The sequence below is a fragment of the Tripterygium wilfordii genome, chromosome 9 (genome assembly GCF_013401445.1).
Source record: "Tripterygium wilfordii isolate XIE 37 chromosome 9, ASM1340144v1, whole genome shotgun sequence".
In the NCBI taxonomy this organism is placed as follows: Eukaryota; Viridiplantae; Streptophyta; class Magnoliopsida; order Celastrales; family Celastraceae; genus Tripterygium; species Tripterygium wilfordii.
Window position 1 is genome coordinate 9,996,461 of NC_052240.1, and position 20,181 is coordinate 10,016,641.

General features: G+C 35.8%; 1 protein-coding gene across 5 annotated transcripts; it reads left to right on the plus strand.

Moving 5' to 3' along the window:
* Positions 1-8,250: 8,250 nt before the first annotated feature.
* LOC120005455 (protein NLP9-like) lies at positions 8,251-16,616 on the plus strand. 5 transcript variants are annotated; one of them, XR_005469812.1, is made up of 7 exons: positions 8,251-8,577; positions 9,157-10,286; positions 10,932-10,976; positions 11,215-11,967; positions 14,368-14,491; positions 15,010-16,144; positions 16,310-16,616. XR_005469812.1 is itself a non-coding variant. In XM_038855088.1 (7 exons), exons 3-7 carry the CDS (start codon positions 9,330-9,332, stop codon positions 16,029-16,031), a joined length of 2,901 nt encoding a protein of 966 aa, XP_038711016.1. In that variant the 5' UTR covers positions 8,251-8,577; positions 9,110-9,255; the 3' UTR covers positions 16,032-16,616. The 5 variants fall into 5 exon arrangements, 4 of the variants coding, with proteins under 4 accessions (XP_038711016.1, XP_038711015.1, XP_038711014.1 ...); XM_038855088.1 differs by having other exon boundaries at positions 9,110-9,255; positions 9,330-10,286; positions 15,010-16,616; XM_038855087.1 differs by having other exon boundaries at positions 9,157-9,255; positions 9,330-10,286; positions 15,010-16,616.
* The last annotated feature ends 3,565 nt before the right edge of the window (positions 16,617-20,181 follow it).

The window sequence follows — 20,181 nt, forward strand, 5'->3', positions numbered from 1 at the left end:
AATACCTGCAATTGGTATGATATAAGAAAAGTAAAACAGTTATCAACTAAAAAGGCAGTCGATATCAACCACAATACAGTCATTTAGCAACCAAAATATACACGCTTAGCAACGAAAATACACAAGTTTAGCAACAAAATATATTTACTGGTGTTTTTATTACACTAACAGAATGGTGAAGTGTAAGTGTAAAATTTCTACCATTTACGATTGGTCGAACCATCTTCTGCGCTATACATCCAGCCATGGTTAAAGTTGTTGGGTGAGAAACCCACTTCATTGAAATCATGATATTATCAACCATATAAATGTTTTATCAACGAAAAATTGCTTGAGTTAAACGAAAACTAACGAAGTAACCAACGAAAAATTTGTCTCACATCAACGAAAAATCATTTATCAACGAAATATTTGTATGGTATAATAACTCATAAAATGCACTACACTAACCTTAGTTTGGTGCTATCTTCCTTCTCGACTTAAATGACAAGATTTTTGAGCACAAGATGTTGTACGGTAAAATGCAGACTCGGTGAAGTAGGAGACGAAGGGTTGGACACTTAGCGACCACGGTGAGCACTTACCTATTCTAAGGGAACAAATACGGAGATTGCGTTGTCGACTTTAGGCTTGTTTGAGTCTTCGACGACGTCGCTATGGTAGCTTACGGAGCTTAGACGTCCCGATAATTCAACCTTGAAGATTTGAGTCAGCCTTGAAGATTTGAGCTCTGCCTTATGGATTTAACTAGATCTGTGAAAATTTTTGAATGAAAGAGGTATAGATGGGCGGTTTTACTGGGTTTGAAGGAGAGAGAGAGTGGTTTCGCAGAGGGAGAGGAGTGTTTTTGGGAGGGAAAACCATTTTTAGGGTTTAAGAGAGAAGTGATAAATGAAAAGACGTGCAAAGCTAATTTTGTCTTTTCCTTTGTCAAAAGGGTTATATTTAAGTGTTTTGAAAAGAATGGTTAGATTTAAAAATTCTTTATTAACGAGGGTTATTTTTCAAAAAAACCCTCATCAATTCATCATATCATTATGGCTGTAAATTGCATGCTAGATTGCATGGGGTGTAGTTGCCTTGAGTCTTAATAGTAATCAAACCATCTAACATTTACGTATTTAACATGAGAGATAATACCATATATTACTCATAAATTAATATGGTCTTAAAGCATTTTTTTTCCTTTGTTAAGATTATTAATTTGAAAATAATTTTAATTAAGTCGGCTTTGAATTTTATGCCGATTGCATGATTCTTTACAAATGTAGTGTTATAAATAGCCCCAAAAAAAAAATCTGAGGCAGCACCCCATTAACTTTCTTGTAGTCCCCCGCAACAACTTTCTTGTATGTCAACTTTCTTGTAGCACCCCGTTAACTTTCTTGTATGCAGTCCGCCCCTACATACAGTAGAATTATTGTCAAATGTTATCATTAATACATATGACATAAACAGGAGAACACGTAAGCTATGGGAGTTCCCAAGGGTGTGCTTGGAGGACCTCTCTGATGTTAAAGTCAGTAACGATCTAATGGAAATACTCAGTGGTAAGAGCTCTCAAGTAGTATATAGCAATGCGTGAGCGTAAAAAATTGGTTACATGTAGTGGGGATCGCATTTTATATGAGTCGGATGAGTTCTAGTTTTAGTAGATCTACTCTCCATGATCTCAGGCGAATTCATAGGAAGGTGAATCATATCCTGATTTCTTTCCTATGGGGAATTAGTTTTCTCTTTGTACTCTCAGTTTCCTTATATGGTCACTGTGAGTTATTGAGAAGACATGTTCGATATTATTATGAGAGTAGCCTTTCGGTCTTGCCTAGACTTCCCTTCACCGGATATTGTGCCCTATGTGGGCTCTTCTTTGGTTAACCTACTTGGTTTAAAGAGGTTATTTTGACTTGGTGGGTAATCTTATCTCGCGTGTCACGTGTCAAAATTCCGTGTCAAAATTCTAGGGAAAATTCCAGGCCGATACCATTTGTGAAACTTTTGGACACTTAAGTCCAATCCAAAAAACTTTATCCCACTAAGGTATCACTAATATGCTAATTACTTTATTACCCTTATCTTCCTCATCCCACAACACCTATAAATATTAAATTATTGTGAGTGTTAAAGCTGAAAGATTAAACGAGGAATTTCAAAACTAGATCTAGTTCCTTGTTTGGTTGCTGAGAAAATTAAATGAAAGGAAAAAAAGATATGTAGGAAGAAACAAAACATCTTCAAAAACCCATCACTCCAATTATTCTGTTGTTCTATGTTCAGATAAACAGAGCCTTATGTTAAACAATACAGAACAAAAGGGAAGGAAGGAGGGACTAACTTTATGAAGTTGCAGGGCTTCTTGTCCCGTACAAATTCTTGTGAGAACTTTCATTGCTCCGACTTTTTTTTTCCTGGTCTTTAATAGCTTTCTCTCTTTCTTTATGAGTGACTGCAATTCGCTCTCTCTCTTGAAGTTTTGGGAAGAAGACGGAAATGGCACTAACAAGAGAAAGAACTAAATCACATCACTTCAAGCATATAGAGTCCGACAATACGTCAACACATGAAGTTATATGTCAACTGTTAGAATATATTCAAATCTTTAATTCATCTATTTCATGTATTGAAGTTGTTGATTTTCAACAACTAAGTGTCTCACTGAACTTAGAAATTGATAATCAAATCAAGTAGGATTTGGACAATGTTACTGTTTTAAAACAGTAACATTGGTCGGTCAGTGTTATTATTTGGAAAAAACTTCAGATCCGATCGATTTTGGTGGCGTTTCACCATACCACCATCACAAGTTGGACTCCCCTCATTGAAGCACACAATGCACAGCCAGGTACGGCCCAAAACGGCCACTGGATATGACCGTTTTAAAACAGTAACATTGGTAGGTCAGTGTTACCAATGTTACTATTTCAAAACAGTAACATTGGTCGGCCAGTGTTACTATTTGGAAAAAACTTCAGATTCAGTTGATTTTAGCAACGGTTCGCCATATCATCACTACCATTAGAATCCCCTCACTGAGACGCACAATGCCCAGTCAGGTACGGCCCAAAACGGCCACCAGATATGACCTAAAATAGTAACATTGGTCGGTCAATGTTACTATTTCGAAATAGTAACATTGGTCACCCAGTGTTACCAATGTTACTATTTCAAAACAGTAACATTGGTCGGCCGGTGTTATAATTTTGAAAAAAAACTTCAGATCCGGCCGATTTCGACTACAATTTGCAATACCACCATCCCTCATAGAGATGCATAATGCCCAGTCATATTTGGACCAAAACGACAGCCATAAAAAGAGATGAGAGAGAGAGAGAGAGAGAGAGACGTAGCAAAGAGAGATGTAGTAGAGAGAGAGAGATCCAGTAGGAGAGAGAAAATTGTTTTGATGAGAGAGAAATGCAGTAGGAGAGAGAAAGTTATTGTGATAAGAGAGGAATGCACTAAAGAGAGAAGATGTAGTGAGATAAAGAGAGATGTAGCATATAACAAGAGATAAAATCATGAAAAATGACAAAAAAGGAATAAGATAAATTTTAAATGATTTAAATATTATAAAAAATAAAAATGGACTTATGAGGGATAAAGTTTTTTGGAATGGACCTGGATGTCCAACATGAAAGTGGTATTAATATGTCATTTTCCAAAAATTCTAATGGAGGTCATTTTGATATTATCACTTTTTTTCTTTGTACTTTTTATGTGTTTTACCTTTAACGTTTAAGATTTTTGGCTTCTTTTTGGAAAATCATGCTTTTAATAACTTATCTCTAATTATTTTCTCAAAATTAATTGATAAATCTTTTTTTTTCATTTTTTCAAATCTAAATAGATTAGTAAATCTTATACTAAGAAATTAATCAATATACAAGTTTTTAATTTAATGTAAATATAGATATTTCAATTTCTCAAAAAAATAGATATTTCAAATGCAAATTTAACTTGAATTAACGATAATTGTCATTTACTTCCTAAAAAATTGAACCTTTTCCCTAATAACAAGGTGCCATCAGGGGTCACCATTTTACCCACGAACCTAGGCCCGGCCCAAGCCCAGACCTGACCGAAATTAGACCGGGCCTGGGCTCCATTTTTGGGCCGGGCTTAAAGCCCTACACCTCTGGCCAATTTTGGCCCAGCCAGAGCCCAACATTATTTATTTATATATATAATATGTATATATTTACATATATTATATATATACATACATATATATATATATATACATATGTATATGTATATGTATATGTAAATGTAGTATATACATATATATATAATATAATATATATATATATATTATTACAATGTATGTGTATATATATATAATACGTATATATTACACATATGCATATATATAATACATTTTCCTCATTGCATATATAATACATTTTCCTCAAATAATACATATATAAATATTATATAGTAAAAAATTCGGCCACGGCCTGAGGCCCGACCCAAAGGCCCAAGCCTTAAGGGCTCGGGCCTGGGCCTAGGTCTCATTGTGAGAGTCAAGCCCAACCCGAAGCCCGATTCTAAAAAATAGGGCTCGGGCCTCATATTTCCAGACCGGTCCGGCCTGGCCCGACCCGAACCGACCCGATGCCCAACCCTAGGTGTTGTTGGTCGATTTAAGGGTTACGTCGCATCATTAGAAAGTAGTTCAAAGTTAGTCTTTGCTCCTTTTCTAAGCAAGTTAGTGGCTGATAGTTAGCGTATTTGTTTGACTAATCATTTATAGGCTGTCAACAAGACATCATATAAAAATCACACGAATCTCATACCGTAAAACCAAGAACCAAGTCATGAAGCAATGCAATATATTGAGATTCGCGTGATTTTATATGATCCCTAGTCTACTCTTGTTGACAGCCTTTACATATATAAGTGGGGACTGCAGTGGAATGATGGGATTCAAACTCTGGATACGGGGCTCTGTAATTCTTATAAAACTATAGTCTATAATTTAAATGCAATAGTTTGAGAAGTGCGTCATATCACATCAATTTTTTTTTTAATTTTTAAAACTTGTCTTACTTTTCCTCCACCATTATATGTGAATTGCAGATTTCAGGAAATTGCAGAGCGTTCAAATTCCCTTATGAGGGGATGGGTTTAAAAGACTCAAGCAAGGGATTGCATGTCGTTTCGCTTTTATTTTTATAACAAAATGAAATTAAAAATCTCTTTTAAAAAAACCTAATATTATTTATTATTTATTTCCCAGTCAAATTGAAAGGAATAATTTTTTTTTTTCTTGAAATCTTCTTTGAATAAGAGTGTTTAGATGATAAATCTTTCCCGTCGCCCAATTGATTATTAGAATTATGTGTTTTTTTGTAACATATATATGTGTATGCACGACCTCCCCCTAGGGGCAGACCACGTTATGGAGCGTGGGATCAATTGATCCCACTGAGTTTTTTTTATATACATATATAATTTTTTTTATTTTGACCCCACAAATATTTTCATTTTGTACCCACAAATATTTATTTATTTTAAAATTTTACTAAGCTATAATCATAAGTCCATAAGAAATATAAAAAGATCTAATAAATAGGCTTAATCCATTATTGTAAATTATTAGTATTGTATTTTAAAACCTATAACTTATCATTTGATAGAGTCTTTAGTATTGTATTTCAAGGCCCATAACTTATCATTTGATAGAGTTCTTAGTATTGTATTTTAAAGGCTCATGAATTATCCTTTTATAGAGTCATAATAGAGTTCTTATAAAAAGACTTGATAATTCACTTTCCAAATATAAAAAATCATCGACAACATTTTTTTTTATCAATTTCAATTATTATTTACCTTTGTCTTATAATATTTTGATTTTTAGTGTTATTTTTCATATTTTTGAAGACAAAATTGATAAAAAATTGAGGGACGCTTCCCCCAAACCCCCGTAAATATTTTTAAATATATGATGCTTTTTGCTTCCTTTGTAAATCTGACCCCTATATGCTCGGGAAGTTGGATTTGCCACCCACCACCCCATATTATGCCAAAGATTAATGGTTCCCTCACTTCACATTATTTGGAAATAATAATGTTATAAAAATAATATTTCTGAAAAAATACTATTAAGGTAAATTTTCTTAAAAATGAAAAAAAAAAAATTGTATCGACTCTTCACTCATTTGTGTGTTGTAGAGCAGTAGAGTTAAAATATGTAATATCTTATAAATAGAATCAATAATTTAACATTTAAGTTTAAGTTTGCATTTTAAAGAAACTTATTGATTGATTGATTCATCTATGGAAGAGCGGCTTTTACAATAATCGTAGGTTTGTATGTGACCGGACAACTTTATATTTATTTATCCTGTAACCTCAATTGTGTCGTTACAATTTTTGTTTTGCTTGTGTTATTTCCAATGTAATTTCATCCAAAATCAATGCAATTATTATTATTGTTGTTGTTGTTTAGTAAAGAGGTCATTTTTATTCTGCTTACATTCTTTGATATCTGGACCAAAATCACTACTCGAGCAATAAATGTTGTTTTGTTGTATTTTTTTTTTAAGTTATGATAGGTATCACATTGATTGGTATTCCAGTTATCTTAGTCGTTAAGTTCTACGCACAATATTTCATGTGAATCACGTGGGACATGTGAAGCTTACAAATTCACTTGAATCATGTACATTCAACTTAACGATTGAGATAACTGAGATCTGCTCCTAATCTAATAGTTATTTTCCTGGTGGACTTGCCACTAGGGATTTTACAACAATCAAAAAATGTTGGTTAAATTACTAATCAAATTTAGGAATCCGCTCCTAATCTAAGTAGTTCTCAAGTAACCCAAATTGAAGAGTATAAATGTATTTATATGGGACGCGTGGTTAGCAGACTGTGGTTTGCTGTTATAGATTCCATGTATAAAAAAAAAAAAAAAATAGGATTTTCAGATTAATTAAGTGAAAAAAGAAACCAAAAAAGTTGCACAAATTATAAGATTATGTTTGGTTGGTGTAGAGAATATGAATGATATTGAGAATGAGAATGAGAATGAGAATGAGAATAGGAATGGTAATGGGAATGACCATTACAATAATACATTTGGTTATATCAAGAAATGATGATAGTAATGACGGATTACAACGTTTGGTATGCAAAATATTTTTTGAAATGGAATAGGAATGAATTATTTTTTTGACTAAAATACACTTATCTCTTTATAAATTTTAAAATATTATATGATTATAATATTTATATTATATTATTTTTAAAATATTATTATATATGTTTTATAGATTTTAAAATATACTCCCTCCATCCCATTTTCTTAGTCCTTCTTTCTATTTTAGGATGTCCCAAAACTAGTGTCACATTTCTTCATTAATTAACAATTTTGTTGTTGTATTTCAAAATCACCCTTGTTACATTAATTATCCTAGTTTTAAGGGAAAAAATACCACCATAAATAAGGGTCAGTGGCGTACTTGAGTTTACAAGGGCCCCGGGCGAGCTCTAGAAAAGGGGCCCGTGTTTTCTTTTTTATTTATTTTAAAATCAAAAAATTTCTTTTATTGGTTTTTTAGTTGAAATATGTGGAGAATTGTTAGTTTTTAATTGATTTTTTGTGTTTAGATTAATATAAAATCAATATTTTTTTTTAAAATTTGGGGCCCTGTGGATTTGGGGGCCCAGGGCGACCCCCGTGTCGCCCCACCCTAGGGCCATCACTGATAAGGGTTAATTTGAAATAACATGATTATTTTGTGTAGTTGAATTGTATTAAATGATGTTCCCTTAAAAAGTTGGATTTTTTAAAGGGTGACAAACAAATTGGGACGAAGGGATTAATATGATAAAAACATTTACTGTATATTATTTCTTAAAATATTTTTATATATTTTTAGATTTTAAAATATAATATAATATTATTTTTAAAAAATATATTTCAATAAATATAATTATAATATAATTTTTAGTATTCAAAATACATGTGAGAATGGAATGAGAATGAAATATTTATTGACCACAATAATCGTATGTTTTTAATGAGATATTTTATTAATGGGGTATAATAATAAAAATGCAATTGCTAACTATTTTCATGCTATGAGAAAGGTCATTCATAGGGGGAGGGGAGAATATCACTGAGAAGGGAATAATCATTCTCAAAACCAACTAAAGTGGTAATAAAGTAGTCGTAATAACGTGGTGTAATGCTCAAAATATCATTTCTTGGTGAAAGGCTAATATCGTTGGCATTACAAAGCTGAGTCAAATACATGGTACTTCCTTTGTTAAAAGCTATTTCCAATGTGTTTGGATCTATTCTAAAAGACCAAACAAGCAGAAAGAGCACATCCAAAAGTACCAAACTTTCCTTCTCTCTTACATCCAAACGTCTGCAATCTGCACATACCCAAACGGCTGCCTGGTTTATTTGATTCATCAGACGGTTTCTATTTTTAGTAAAACCCAGGAGAACAAAAACCCACCCATTTGTTAGTTTTCGGTTTCCTTTTGTCTCACTCTCTTTGTAATTGCTTTGGCCATTTATACTGATATTCGGCAGAGTTTCAGGGAGCTTCCAATCAGGTCGGTTGTTTGATGTTCAATATGTTTTTTTTTCCGGTCACTTTTCCTCCTAAATCTCTTCGTCAATTGGGAAATTTGTTTTTAAGTTCCATCTGAATTTTTTTAATGGATTCTCTCTTTTCTGGAAATTTACTAGCATGCCTATTTTGGCATTAGCGGAGTATTTTTTCCATAGTAAGATTGTGAATTTGATTTTCAATTTCAATTGTGATTCATTTTGACTGAATTTCATTAGAATCATGCCGATTCATTGATTTTATTTTATTTAAAAAGATAGAAAATTTATGTTAGGCTTACATGGAGTATGTGTTGTAGAGATTTGGGTATATTTGAGGACAATTTTGAAGGTGGGTTTTGTGAGTTATTGTTGATTGAAAGTGGTGGAGTTTTGTTGCAGCTTTGGGGAAAGAGAAACTGGTTTGTGTCATTTGTGAGGTCACTTTTTTATTTATTTATGTTTCTATTTAAGGGAACCAAGTGTTATATAAATGGGACTAAAAGGAGCTGTCACTTTGCTATTTGGGTATTGCAGGGTAAGGGTTATTGTGACTTTGATAATGGTTTTTGTGTCATGTTCAGTTCTTTCATCAAACGCTTGGAAAGCTTTTAACATCAGAGGTTTTACGTTAGACGGGATTTGGCGGTGGAAGAACTCAAGGGCCTAAGAGAAACAGAAGGGTTAATTCAAGTTTGCTTTTGATGGTTCTGTAAGGTATATCTTTGGTTTTGATGAGAGGTGTTTTTGATTGAAGATGGAACACCCGTTTTCTGCTAAGGAATCGGGCATAGGTTATTGGGATCCGCCAAGGGGACAAACGGATAGTGTGGCACCCTTAGAATGTAGTGCAAGGAGTTCGATGGTTGAGGATCCGAGCAGTAACTTTCCAGACCCCATGAGTGTTGATTTTGATACATATGCAGGATGGTGCAACAGCCCGTCATTTCTTACAGATCAGATGTTTGCTGCATATGGGTTGTCGCCATTTCAGTCGGTACCTTATGCTTCATTCGATATGTCAAATTTTGCTGAGCAAAGTTCTGCTGGCTTTTCTGACGGTGGCATGATGTCAAGGACTGTGGGGTCTTCCTTTAATGGTGAAGAGAGGATGGTGTTTCAGGAAAAAGATGCACAACTTGGTCATCCTTCAGATTCAGTTGATGTTGATGCTGCTGCTGAGCAAAATAATATTGCTTCTTTACCTAACAGTAGGTCCACTATTGCTAATTGTATGGTTGCTCGGTCACTTGGGTGGTCACTTGATGAGAAGATGCTTAGGGCGTTATCCTTATTTAAAGAGTCTTCTGGAGGGGGCATTTTGGCACAAGTCTGGCTCCCGATAAAGCATGGAGATAAGTATATGTTGAGCACTTATGATCAACCCTACTTGCTTGATAAAGTGCTTACAGGGTATCGTGAAGTTTCAAGGAAGTTTACCTTCTCGACAGGAGGGAAATCAGAGTATCCTCTGGGCCTTCCTGGTCGAGTATTTATATCTAAAGTTCCAGAGTGGACTTCAAATGTCAACTTTTATAGTGATGCTGAATACTTACGTATTAATCATGCTGTTAATCATGCAGTCCATGGTTCTATTGCCTTGCCGGTCTTTGAACATCATGAGATGTCGTGCTGTGCTGTGCTAGAACTTGTAACAATCAAAGAGAAGCCAAACTTTGATTCAGAGATAGAAGCAGTTTGTCATGCATTGAAGGTTAGTTTTTATTTCGGATGATTTTGCTGTAGAAAGAGTCTTCTTTCTGTAGGTTTTTTGTGCTGGACACCCTTGTGTTTACTGTGCTCCATGGAAATTATAACAAAAGAGGGAAAAAGCTGTAGGACGGGAACAAGTAGATCTATGTCCTATTTTCTAAACACAAGTAATATGTGAATTGGCTTACGTATTCTTTTTTTCATTCTTCAAACTTCTTTTTCTGCGAGATTCTATTTTGAGTCTCTCACAATTATTTTTTTGATATCCTCTCTCTCTTTCTCTCTCTCTAAATGATCTTGTTTTGTTTTTTGCTAAAATTTATCTTTATGCCAATTCTGGGTCTTACTATTTTTTTCCCTGATCATCTTTAATGAATTGATTCATAATGATTTATAGAGGACAGCTTATGCAAAGAAGTGAGAACTGAATGGAGCCTTATCATGTTGTACTCTCTTTAATTTTACTATATATTTCGTTCACTGTTTGTATATCTCTTGTAAGGATTGCATCCTAATTAGTTGTGATTTTAACTTATTACTCAAGGGTGATGACCCATGTGTTATTATTCGTGTATTGATTCAAACTTACAGTTCCAATGGTATCTTGCATTTTTATGAAATCTCTGTGAATTTATCCTATTTGCAGGTTGTGAATTTGCGGTCCACTGCACCCCGCCGGCTTTTTCCTCAGGTAGACATCAGTATTAGATGCATGATTTCTTTTCTTTTCACTTATTTATTCCTTGCTTCCTCCTTACCCTGCCCTGCTCCACCACTAAATGACACCTGGCACCTCACTACATAAAACTCCTATAAAATACCATGAAAGTAAAATGAATGGCGAAAGAAGATAATTACATTAGTTACATTTGCACAAGCTTTCTTTTGTTATCTGTGGAAGTTTTCTAATATAATCTGCTATTTTCCAGAACCTCTCAAGAAATCACAGATCTGCTGTAGCTGAAATAACTGATGTTTTACGAGCTGTGTGTCATGCGCATAGGTTACCTCTAGCTTTGACATGGATTCCCTGCAGTTATTCTGAGGGAGCTGCTGGCGAAACTATAAAAGTACGTGTTAGAGAAGGTAATAAATGTTCAGATGGGAAATCTGTACTTTGTGTCGAGGATACAGCATGTTATGTCAATGATAAAGAGATGCAAGGGTTTGTGCATGCGTGTGGGGAACATTATATTGAGGAAGGTCAAGGTATAGCTGGAAAAGCACTTCAATCAAGTCACCCGTTTTTCATATCTGATATAAAGACATATGACATAACTGAGTATCCACTTGTCCACCATGCACGTAAATTTGGCCTAAATGCTGCCGTTGCGATCAGGTTGAGGAGCACCTACACTGGTGATGATAATTATATACTAGAGTTCTTTCTACCTGTCAATATGAAAGGGAGTTCTGAGCAGCAACTCTTGTTAAACAGCCTGTCTGGCACAATGCAGAGAATCTGTAAGAGTTTGAGAACAGTTTCAGGTGCAGAATTAACTGGGGGACAAGGTTTGAACATGGAAGTGGGGGCCGTCCAAAGTTTTCCTCCCGTCGCTATTCCTGCGCGAGGCTCTCAAATGGACTTACCAGGAACAACTATGGGTTCAATTGAAAAGATGTTTCTAAACTTATCGGAGGCACATACGGATAAAGTTGAAGCTGATGCTCCCCAAGAACAGGTAATGCACTTGATTACCCTTTTCATGCTTAAAGGAAATAGTGTTTTTCATGCTTGAGTTGATTTTGCTCTTTGCAACATAAAAAGATACTTTTATATTTTTATGTAAAGTTTATCAAATAGATGAATGAATCCATTGAAGTTTCAACATAGCATCGACGTTTTAGGAATGGGGAAGTAAATAATCTAAAGGTAATGCGCCACAATGATGAAATGATGGGTCATTTAGGTTGAGATGTCAAGGATGACGTTTGGATTTCTTATTGTTTAAGTTGCTATCAAGCCTATTTTGATAGAGATGTCCTTACTTTCACAAAGTTGTAACTTGACATCTTCTTATGGACCCCTGTTTCAAGATGTCATTTCATTTTTATTCTCTTGTATTTTGAAGTGTAGGTTATCTGACAAGTTGTTAGTGTAGAAGATGGATTTATTATGGTCGCAAGGATGTATAAGACATATCTCATCCTTGATACTTTTCAGCTAAGCAAATATGATATATTGAATGGTTCTTTAAGTCTTGCATGAGGTCATGCTGATTACCAGTGGTGTTTGTGCTAAAATGCCAATTTAATTTTATGTGAAATGAATTTAGTGGCTTTTGTTTGATGCAATTTTTACATTTGAATGTACAAATATGACTACATATTTGCTTGGTGATGTATAGTGAATTGATTGAATATTAGAGACGTTTCTGACATTTCTTCTCGAAATGTTAATTTCATTCCTGTTTTTCAGAATAAAGGAAAAAAAAAAGTGTATCTGATCTCATGATGCACATATGAAGTGGGGATTTTTTTTTAAGTGTAAGTGGGAGACCTTAGGCTGTGCTTGGTCGAGGTTAGCGGGGGCTGGGGATGGGAGGGTTTAGGAGGGTAATACATATTTTAGTATTGGAACCCTCCCTCCCCTCCCCAACTCTCATGAACCCTCATCCTCCTGCCAAGCATAGCATTAATTTCATACTAGATAATTGGCGTGTCACTCGTACTACAAGGAAAACATAATCCTGTGGAAAAAGCTGTTAGGCCGAGGGAGTCCAACTGGAGACTGATTTGCCAACATTGAGTCGTGTCATTACACTAAGTGGTCTATACATGGGGAAATATTAAAAAAAAATTACTTGGAATGTGAAACCGACCTTTTTTGCCTAAGCTGTACCGGTCATTCCTGATCTATCCTCATTGAATGCTGACATTACATACATTCTATTGATTGGGCTTAACGGGGTAGCAATTTAGACTTGGTATATTTTTTGTTGCTTGAAAAACAATTTGCTTATAGGAGATTCTTGGTTTTGACCCTGAGATCAAACCCGACCCCCATCCCCAAATGCTTACTTATAAAAAGATTTCTATTATCAATGGTCATCATAGTTAGGCCTTCTCAATGGATGGTGATGAGAAAGCAGACAATAAAAATAGGAGGTTCCTAAGAAAGGAAATTATGCCATTTAGATGTGCCAGGGGAGGAGAGCTTATGCAAACCACAACAAATATTTTAACTGAACAATTTTCATAGAGTTACAAAAGTTCTCAATTACTTTTGGTGTGCCGGCTGCTAGTTGTTGAACAAGAAAATCAGAGACCTTTTGCTGTAGAAACAGAGTGGTTCCATGTTGAGCTGGACTGATGGTGTTGATGCTTGTTGCCTCATTGTAGCACATATGGAGTGAAATATGACTCTTTCTTACCATAAAAATAACCACTTAGCCTCCATATTTTTTTTCTTTTTCTTTTACCTCCTCCGCTCTTGTGATGTTTTGTCTTTTAGCAAGAAATTAGATCTTGGTTGTCACCAAATAAGAAACTGAAAGATGAAAGATGACTTGATGTTTGTGAGCTCTCATCTACTTGTGAACAACTTGAAAGTGACAACATTTATCTTGCACTTTTTATCTGTGTTTTACCATATGGCGAAGCGTTCCAACTCCCCTTCCCCAAAACTTGCCTACGAAAAAAAAAAAGAGTTGAAAGGAAATTCCATTGAATAGGTTCTTAGTCTTTGGATTGGCAGTTCAATCCAGTGAAGCAGCACAACGTAAATTTGGGACAATAGTCTTTGTCAAAGCTTGAGTTACTTTAAAGAGTGTGATGGTCATTTGATGGATGTGATGAGGAAGTTAATACCGTCTTTTCAACTTAAAAGAATTGACAAGTCATTCTTTGAGAGAGCACCAAATCCGCGTGTTGGATTCCCGTTGAGTTTATGATAAAATCAATGTAGCCGACCCCAAACTATTGTGATAAAAGCTCGGATGATGATACTGATTAGAGTTATAGTCACACTTCTCTGCATATGATTTTTTGCTGAGCTGAATTCAGATTTCAGATTGTGAACAAGTTTTTGTGTGGAGCTGTAATTTTTCTTTTTATTTTATTTTTTTGGACATTTTCTGTAGAAAAGGAGTGGATCTGAAAGACAGCCAGAGAAAAAGAGAAGTACGGCAGGGAAACATGTGAGCTTAAGTGTTCTTCAGCAGTACTTTTCTGGGAGCCTTAAGGATGCGGCAAAAAGCATTGGTGGTAAGACGCCATACCATATTAAATATGCTGAGTCCATATTAAAATGAAATTATATGTTTACACTTCAATATGAAAGGTTAAAGGCTTAAAGCTAATTTATCTTGATCGTGTAAATTCAGAATATTTGAGAAGTATTTGTTTTTTTGATAAATGATGGGGTAATGTTATTATTATATTATATTATTTTTTGAGGGAGGCGTGGAATCAAACCTTACCCCTTGCGCAAATGATTAGGAGCAGGCCACCACTAGGGCACAATAGCTCCTTTATTAGTCGAGTATTTGGTTAATTAAATAGTTTTAAGCATGAGTTATGTGTACATCTATTTGGTACAAGTGCAAGAGCAAATAAAAAAAGTACAAGGGCAACTTTTCTGCTGGTAGTGCTAAACTAATCATTTGCGGAGCTACTAATATCTAACAATATATAATTGCACAGTCTGCTGTCAAGATTCTATATGTAGTTAATTTTAATGTAAGAGCATTCTTTCTGCTAATCCGTATTTGGAAATTTTGTAGTTTGTCCAACAACTCTGAAAAGAATATGCAGACAACACGGGATCTCCAGATGGCCATCCCGCAAAATAAACAAGGTGAATCATTCACTGAGGAAGATTCAAACTGTACTTGACTCTGTTCAGGGGGTGGAAGGAGGGCTCAAATATGATCCAACCACAGGAGGATTTGTGGCAGCAGGTTCCATCCTTCAAGAAGTCGATGCTCAAAAGATAAGAAATTTTCCAGACAAAAACCCACAAGATGCACTAATAGCTTCAGCATTCTGTCTTGAGGGCGAGAATTCTGTGGTCAAAAAGGAGGCAGATGAGTGTTGTCCGGATACATCTCATGGAGAACTAAAGCAATCTACTGTTTCTGGACTATTCCAGCCAGGTAGTCTTGGCTCGACACGTTGGGTTATCCCCGAGAATGCAGCTTTCAGTTCCTATTTTGTAAATCAAGATGGAAAATGGAGTCTGAATGATAGTACAAAAGTTGAGAAGACTGACTGCCATTTAGTCTCTAGGAGCTCAAGCTTCTTGGCTGCTACTGATGAAATAGATACCAAAATGGAGGGTGATGACGGGATTCTCGAGCATAATGAGCCTTCTGCTTCAAGCATGACAGACTCGTCAAATGGCTCTGGCTCTTTGATACATGGCAGTTCAACAAGCTCTCCTAGTTTTGAAGATGGAAAGGATTTGAAAGCCAACACAAGCTGCGGTGACAGTGGATCTGCAATCACTGTAAAAGCTACGTATAAGGAAGACACTATTAGGTTCAAGTTTGACCCTTCTTTAGGCTGTTTCCAGCTGTACAATGAAGTTGCGAAAAGGTTCAAATTGCAAAATGGGACGTTCCAGCTCAAGTATCTGGACGATGAACAGGAATGGGTGTTGTTGGTGAGTGACTCTGATTTGCAGGAATGTCTTGATGTATTGGACTATGTTCGCACACGCAGCGTGAAATTTCTTGTTCGCGATGTGCCTAGCGCAATGGGTAGCTCTGGCGGTAGCAATGGCTTTTTGGCAGGTCCTACGTAGCATGGGGGTGATGGTTTCGACATTTGGGCCATCTCTGCGTTGTAGTATTATGTTTCATGATGACTTGGATTCTACTTCAAACAGGTGATGTAATGCCACTGAACTGGAATGAGGTGAGCGGAATTTGTTTTACTCCTTGTTCTTTTGGGATTATCAGAAATCCAAGCATGGACCAAAAAGTTCTTTTGGCCGAGTTACTACTCTATACCTCAAAACCATGGTGTATTATGTATTACCTTCAAAATGCAGTCGTTTGTCTTAACACATGGTTGTTGCAGGGAACATAGGGGACAGAAAAATGTTGATACAAGAGGAGATATGAGCGTACGACATGCTCATATGCGTCAATGATAGGTCTGTAAATGCTAGAAGCAGCAAAAGGGTGGTTTTAGTTGTAGCAATGGCATGGTGTTGAAGGTGTTGGTTTTAGTAGTCATAATGCAGTCTTTATATATGTTGAAGTCACACAGCTTTCAGAAAGTACAGATAGTCATATACTGTATCTTCATAACACCGGTACTTGCACGTCAATGATAAACTGCCTTTTTCCTGAGATATATAATGATATTACAGTGCAATTCTCAATCTCATAGTGTACATCAGTAGGTCATGTAATCTTATTACTACTTACTAGATGCTCTTCTGTTGTTTTGTATATCTCCAGCCTTGCTACCCTTCGTTGAGTGTGGAAGGCATTATAAACACAATAAGTCCCGTCCCGCATGCTACAGTGAATCATTTCTGCAAAGCTCTAGAAACCCAGTTGTGTTTATGAGAGCCATTGTCCAATAGACAAGTCTTCAATATAGTGGAGAAGCAATTCCCTGAGAAATTTCAGCTTATTTGCGGGTAATGCTGGCGTCTACATTCCGATCTTTCAGCCAAGCTGCATAGCCATTTAACCCGGTCATATCCACAGATTCTAGCTCAAGTTTAAGTTTTTAGGTAACTTCAGAACTAATCCAGGCTCAACTTGAATTGCATTTGGGATTGGTCAGTGCAGATCCACCAATGCTAGTTGCTGTTCCTGTTTATAAACCACTTGAGAATTAATTCTAAATCAATCTATTCTCTAGAAACAAAACCAAAAGTTAACTTGAAAGGAAACACCCACACACACCACCAACTTACTTTCTAAAATGCTGTTCGATGCTGAACTCGTCGTCGCTTTCCCAAGCTATATGATATTGTTTTAAGAACCTTGCTTGATGTATTCGTGTGCTTTTTCCTGCGGTTCCAGATTGGACAAGAACAGAACAATGAATACAAGCAATCCATAAAGTTTCGTAAGGAAGACAAGAAAGTGTTGTTCAAAGCTTGAAATGTATTAGTTAGAGAGTTAAGCAAAGAAATAAAGCTGTAAACAGAGAGAGAAGTGAAGGAAAAGGAGACGAGAGAGGGCAGTAGCTTAATAGAAACATTGCTTGTACCTTTGCTGCAGAGAAACTATCAGCTTTATAGCTGCTTGAACTACATATTCAAGAATATGGTTACCATTAACATTACCCAAATAGATGGTGTTGTCATCGTCGTTCATTTTCATAGCGCAGATAGTAATATCTACGAAGCAAATTCTAACCAGTACATTTAGTAAAATCTACTGATATCCATGTCAAATTCTCATATTTACAAACAATAAGAATAAGCCTTAATAAAGGATATTGTGGAACAGGCAGGTACAGTTATATCTCCAAATGCTCCTGCTTTACCTACGCGAAGCTAAAATTAATCATATCTCGATTTAATAATTTATTAAGATCAAAGAGGTGATGTTAGAGCACCATGCACCACATTTAGCTTCTAATCATCATCATTGAGAAGTGTGAACTGCAAGTAGTTCATAAAGGCTTGGTATCAAAGCGTACACAAGCACAAAAAAAACCAGAAGGCCACCGTAGTAGTATCATACGTAATTCCATGTCACCATTATAGCTAAAACTGCATTAGGTAAAAGGTCTACACTCTACACCATACAAAATTCATGACAGCCACAGTAGTAGTAATAGTAGTAGTATATGTGAATCCATGTCACCATCATAGCTAAAACTACATTTAAGTAAGAGGTCGTGCCTATAAGAAGGAGGAAGTCATATCATGCTTCCTTTGGTACTCTAGAGAACAAATCCTGAATGAGCCATAATTTCCCTTGACAAAATATATAACATAGTAGTAGTAGTAGTTCTCTCTTCATTAGTTTCCTTGTCTTGTTTCAATCTCTCTGCATCGCTCTCTAGTACTCCTCTTTTCTCTTAAATAGTTTCCTCCTTAAGTGGGTATGTTTTTGTCTTTCTCTGAATGGGACTTCTTTGTTAACTGTGTTGTTGTATGTATTCTAAGGGACTGAATGCATTTGATCATAATTTGTTGGTCTAATAATGAGTTTGTTCCCGTCGTTGAAGCTTTTTATGACTTCATTGCATCTCAGTTTTCATTGACCTTATGATTGATGAATGTGAAAGATCTTATGATGTTTGTGGCCATTGGATTTGTGGATTTGGTATTTCTTTTACAATATCTGGACCAGAGGTTCTTTTTTTTATGTTATTTGCTTCTTTTTCTGAGAACTATGTCAATTGCAATTATGAGATGACATGTCGACATGTATACTTGGACCCTAAAAAGTGATATGCTTTTCAGGGGACATCGCTGTGATCTTTTTGGTTCAACATGCACAATATCCATCGTCTCATATCACGACTTGCTTCCACATCACTGAATACAAACTCAATTGCGAAGAACAGAGTCCAACCCCATCGAATCATCAGCTCCCTAGTGTTTTCTGCGCAATCGGGTGGTAGTTTAACTTATATGCTTATGAGAATATCAGAATAAAATCAGTGTGTATGTTCAGATTAACTAGGAAGATCGAAAATAAAATTTTAGCTTTCTATGGCCTAAGTCTTGTCCGACATTGTCAGCTCATGGTCATATGTGATAATTTTTTTATTCTTGTAATAGCTGATTGTTCTCCGGAAGAATAGGGATGTACTCGCATATTGTTCTAATATAGACTTCACTGAATCTTCGGTAATTGCAGATTGTTCTCCTGAAGAACATGAGTTGTTATGCCTCACATTATATTATTTGCCTCTTGCAGATTTTTTTACTTCACATGATCATGAGTTTCATGTGGCATCACTTCCTTACAAACCTGACTTCAAGGTTATGCCAGGGGGTTGGGATGGCACCACCAGAGATTTGGATGAAGTTCATTATGAGATATCCAAGAAGAAGGATGATATGCTTTATGAAGAATTCGTCCAAAGGATGAACTTCAATAAAAAGAAGGTAAAGTTCTAGGCACCAACTTTGTTTTTCATATTATGTTATCTGAAAATAAATTGTCCCTCATTTTAACCCTCAATCCATGTGTCATGTGAGAAACCTATTGATTATGAACACAGATGTAGGAGGACCCTTTAAACTTCCAACACTTTATATGGATGAGGGTTAAAATGGGGGCAATAAATTGGGGGACGAAACATTTTTCCATCTGAAAAATCAGAGAAAAAGCTGATTGTTATGAGGTAACTGGCGCAACCTCGGACAAATTATGTGCCTGAAGTTGAATGATGCGGCACTTTAAAAGACGAGCACATTTTGATGTCTTGTGGCCTAGGAATTATAGTAAATGGCACATACATGGCAGTGTTTGTTGCCTAGCATTTATAATTGATAGAGTGGGTGTTTGGCAGTGCGTTTGCACTGCGTTCAGTTGCAACACACCTCACAGCACCACAGTTTTTTGTGACACGCCAAACAGCTTTTGCGTTTCAACTCACCTCACAGCACCACAGCTTTTTACCTCACAGCACCTCACCACACCTCACAGCACTCCCAAACGCTTACCATGTATGTTGAATTGTCCTACCTAATCAAATTAGGTAAATTATTTTATTTTTTATTAATGTACATATAAGCATTAAGTTATTTTATATTAATATTATTAGTCATCTAATATAACCGTAATTTAGATACGCCAAACGCACCTCACAGCACCACACCGCAGTTTTAAAAGTGATGCGCCAAATAGCTTTTTGCGTTCCAACTCACCTCACAGCACCACACCACACCTCACAGCACCTCACAGCATTCCCAAACAAGCCCAGAGCTTTATATTCTCTCATTGAGGCGCTTAATTGCCAATCTA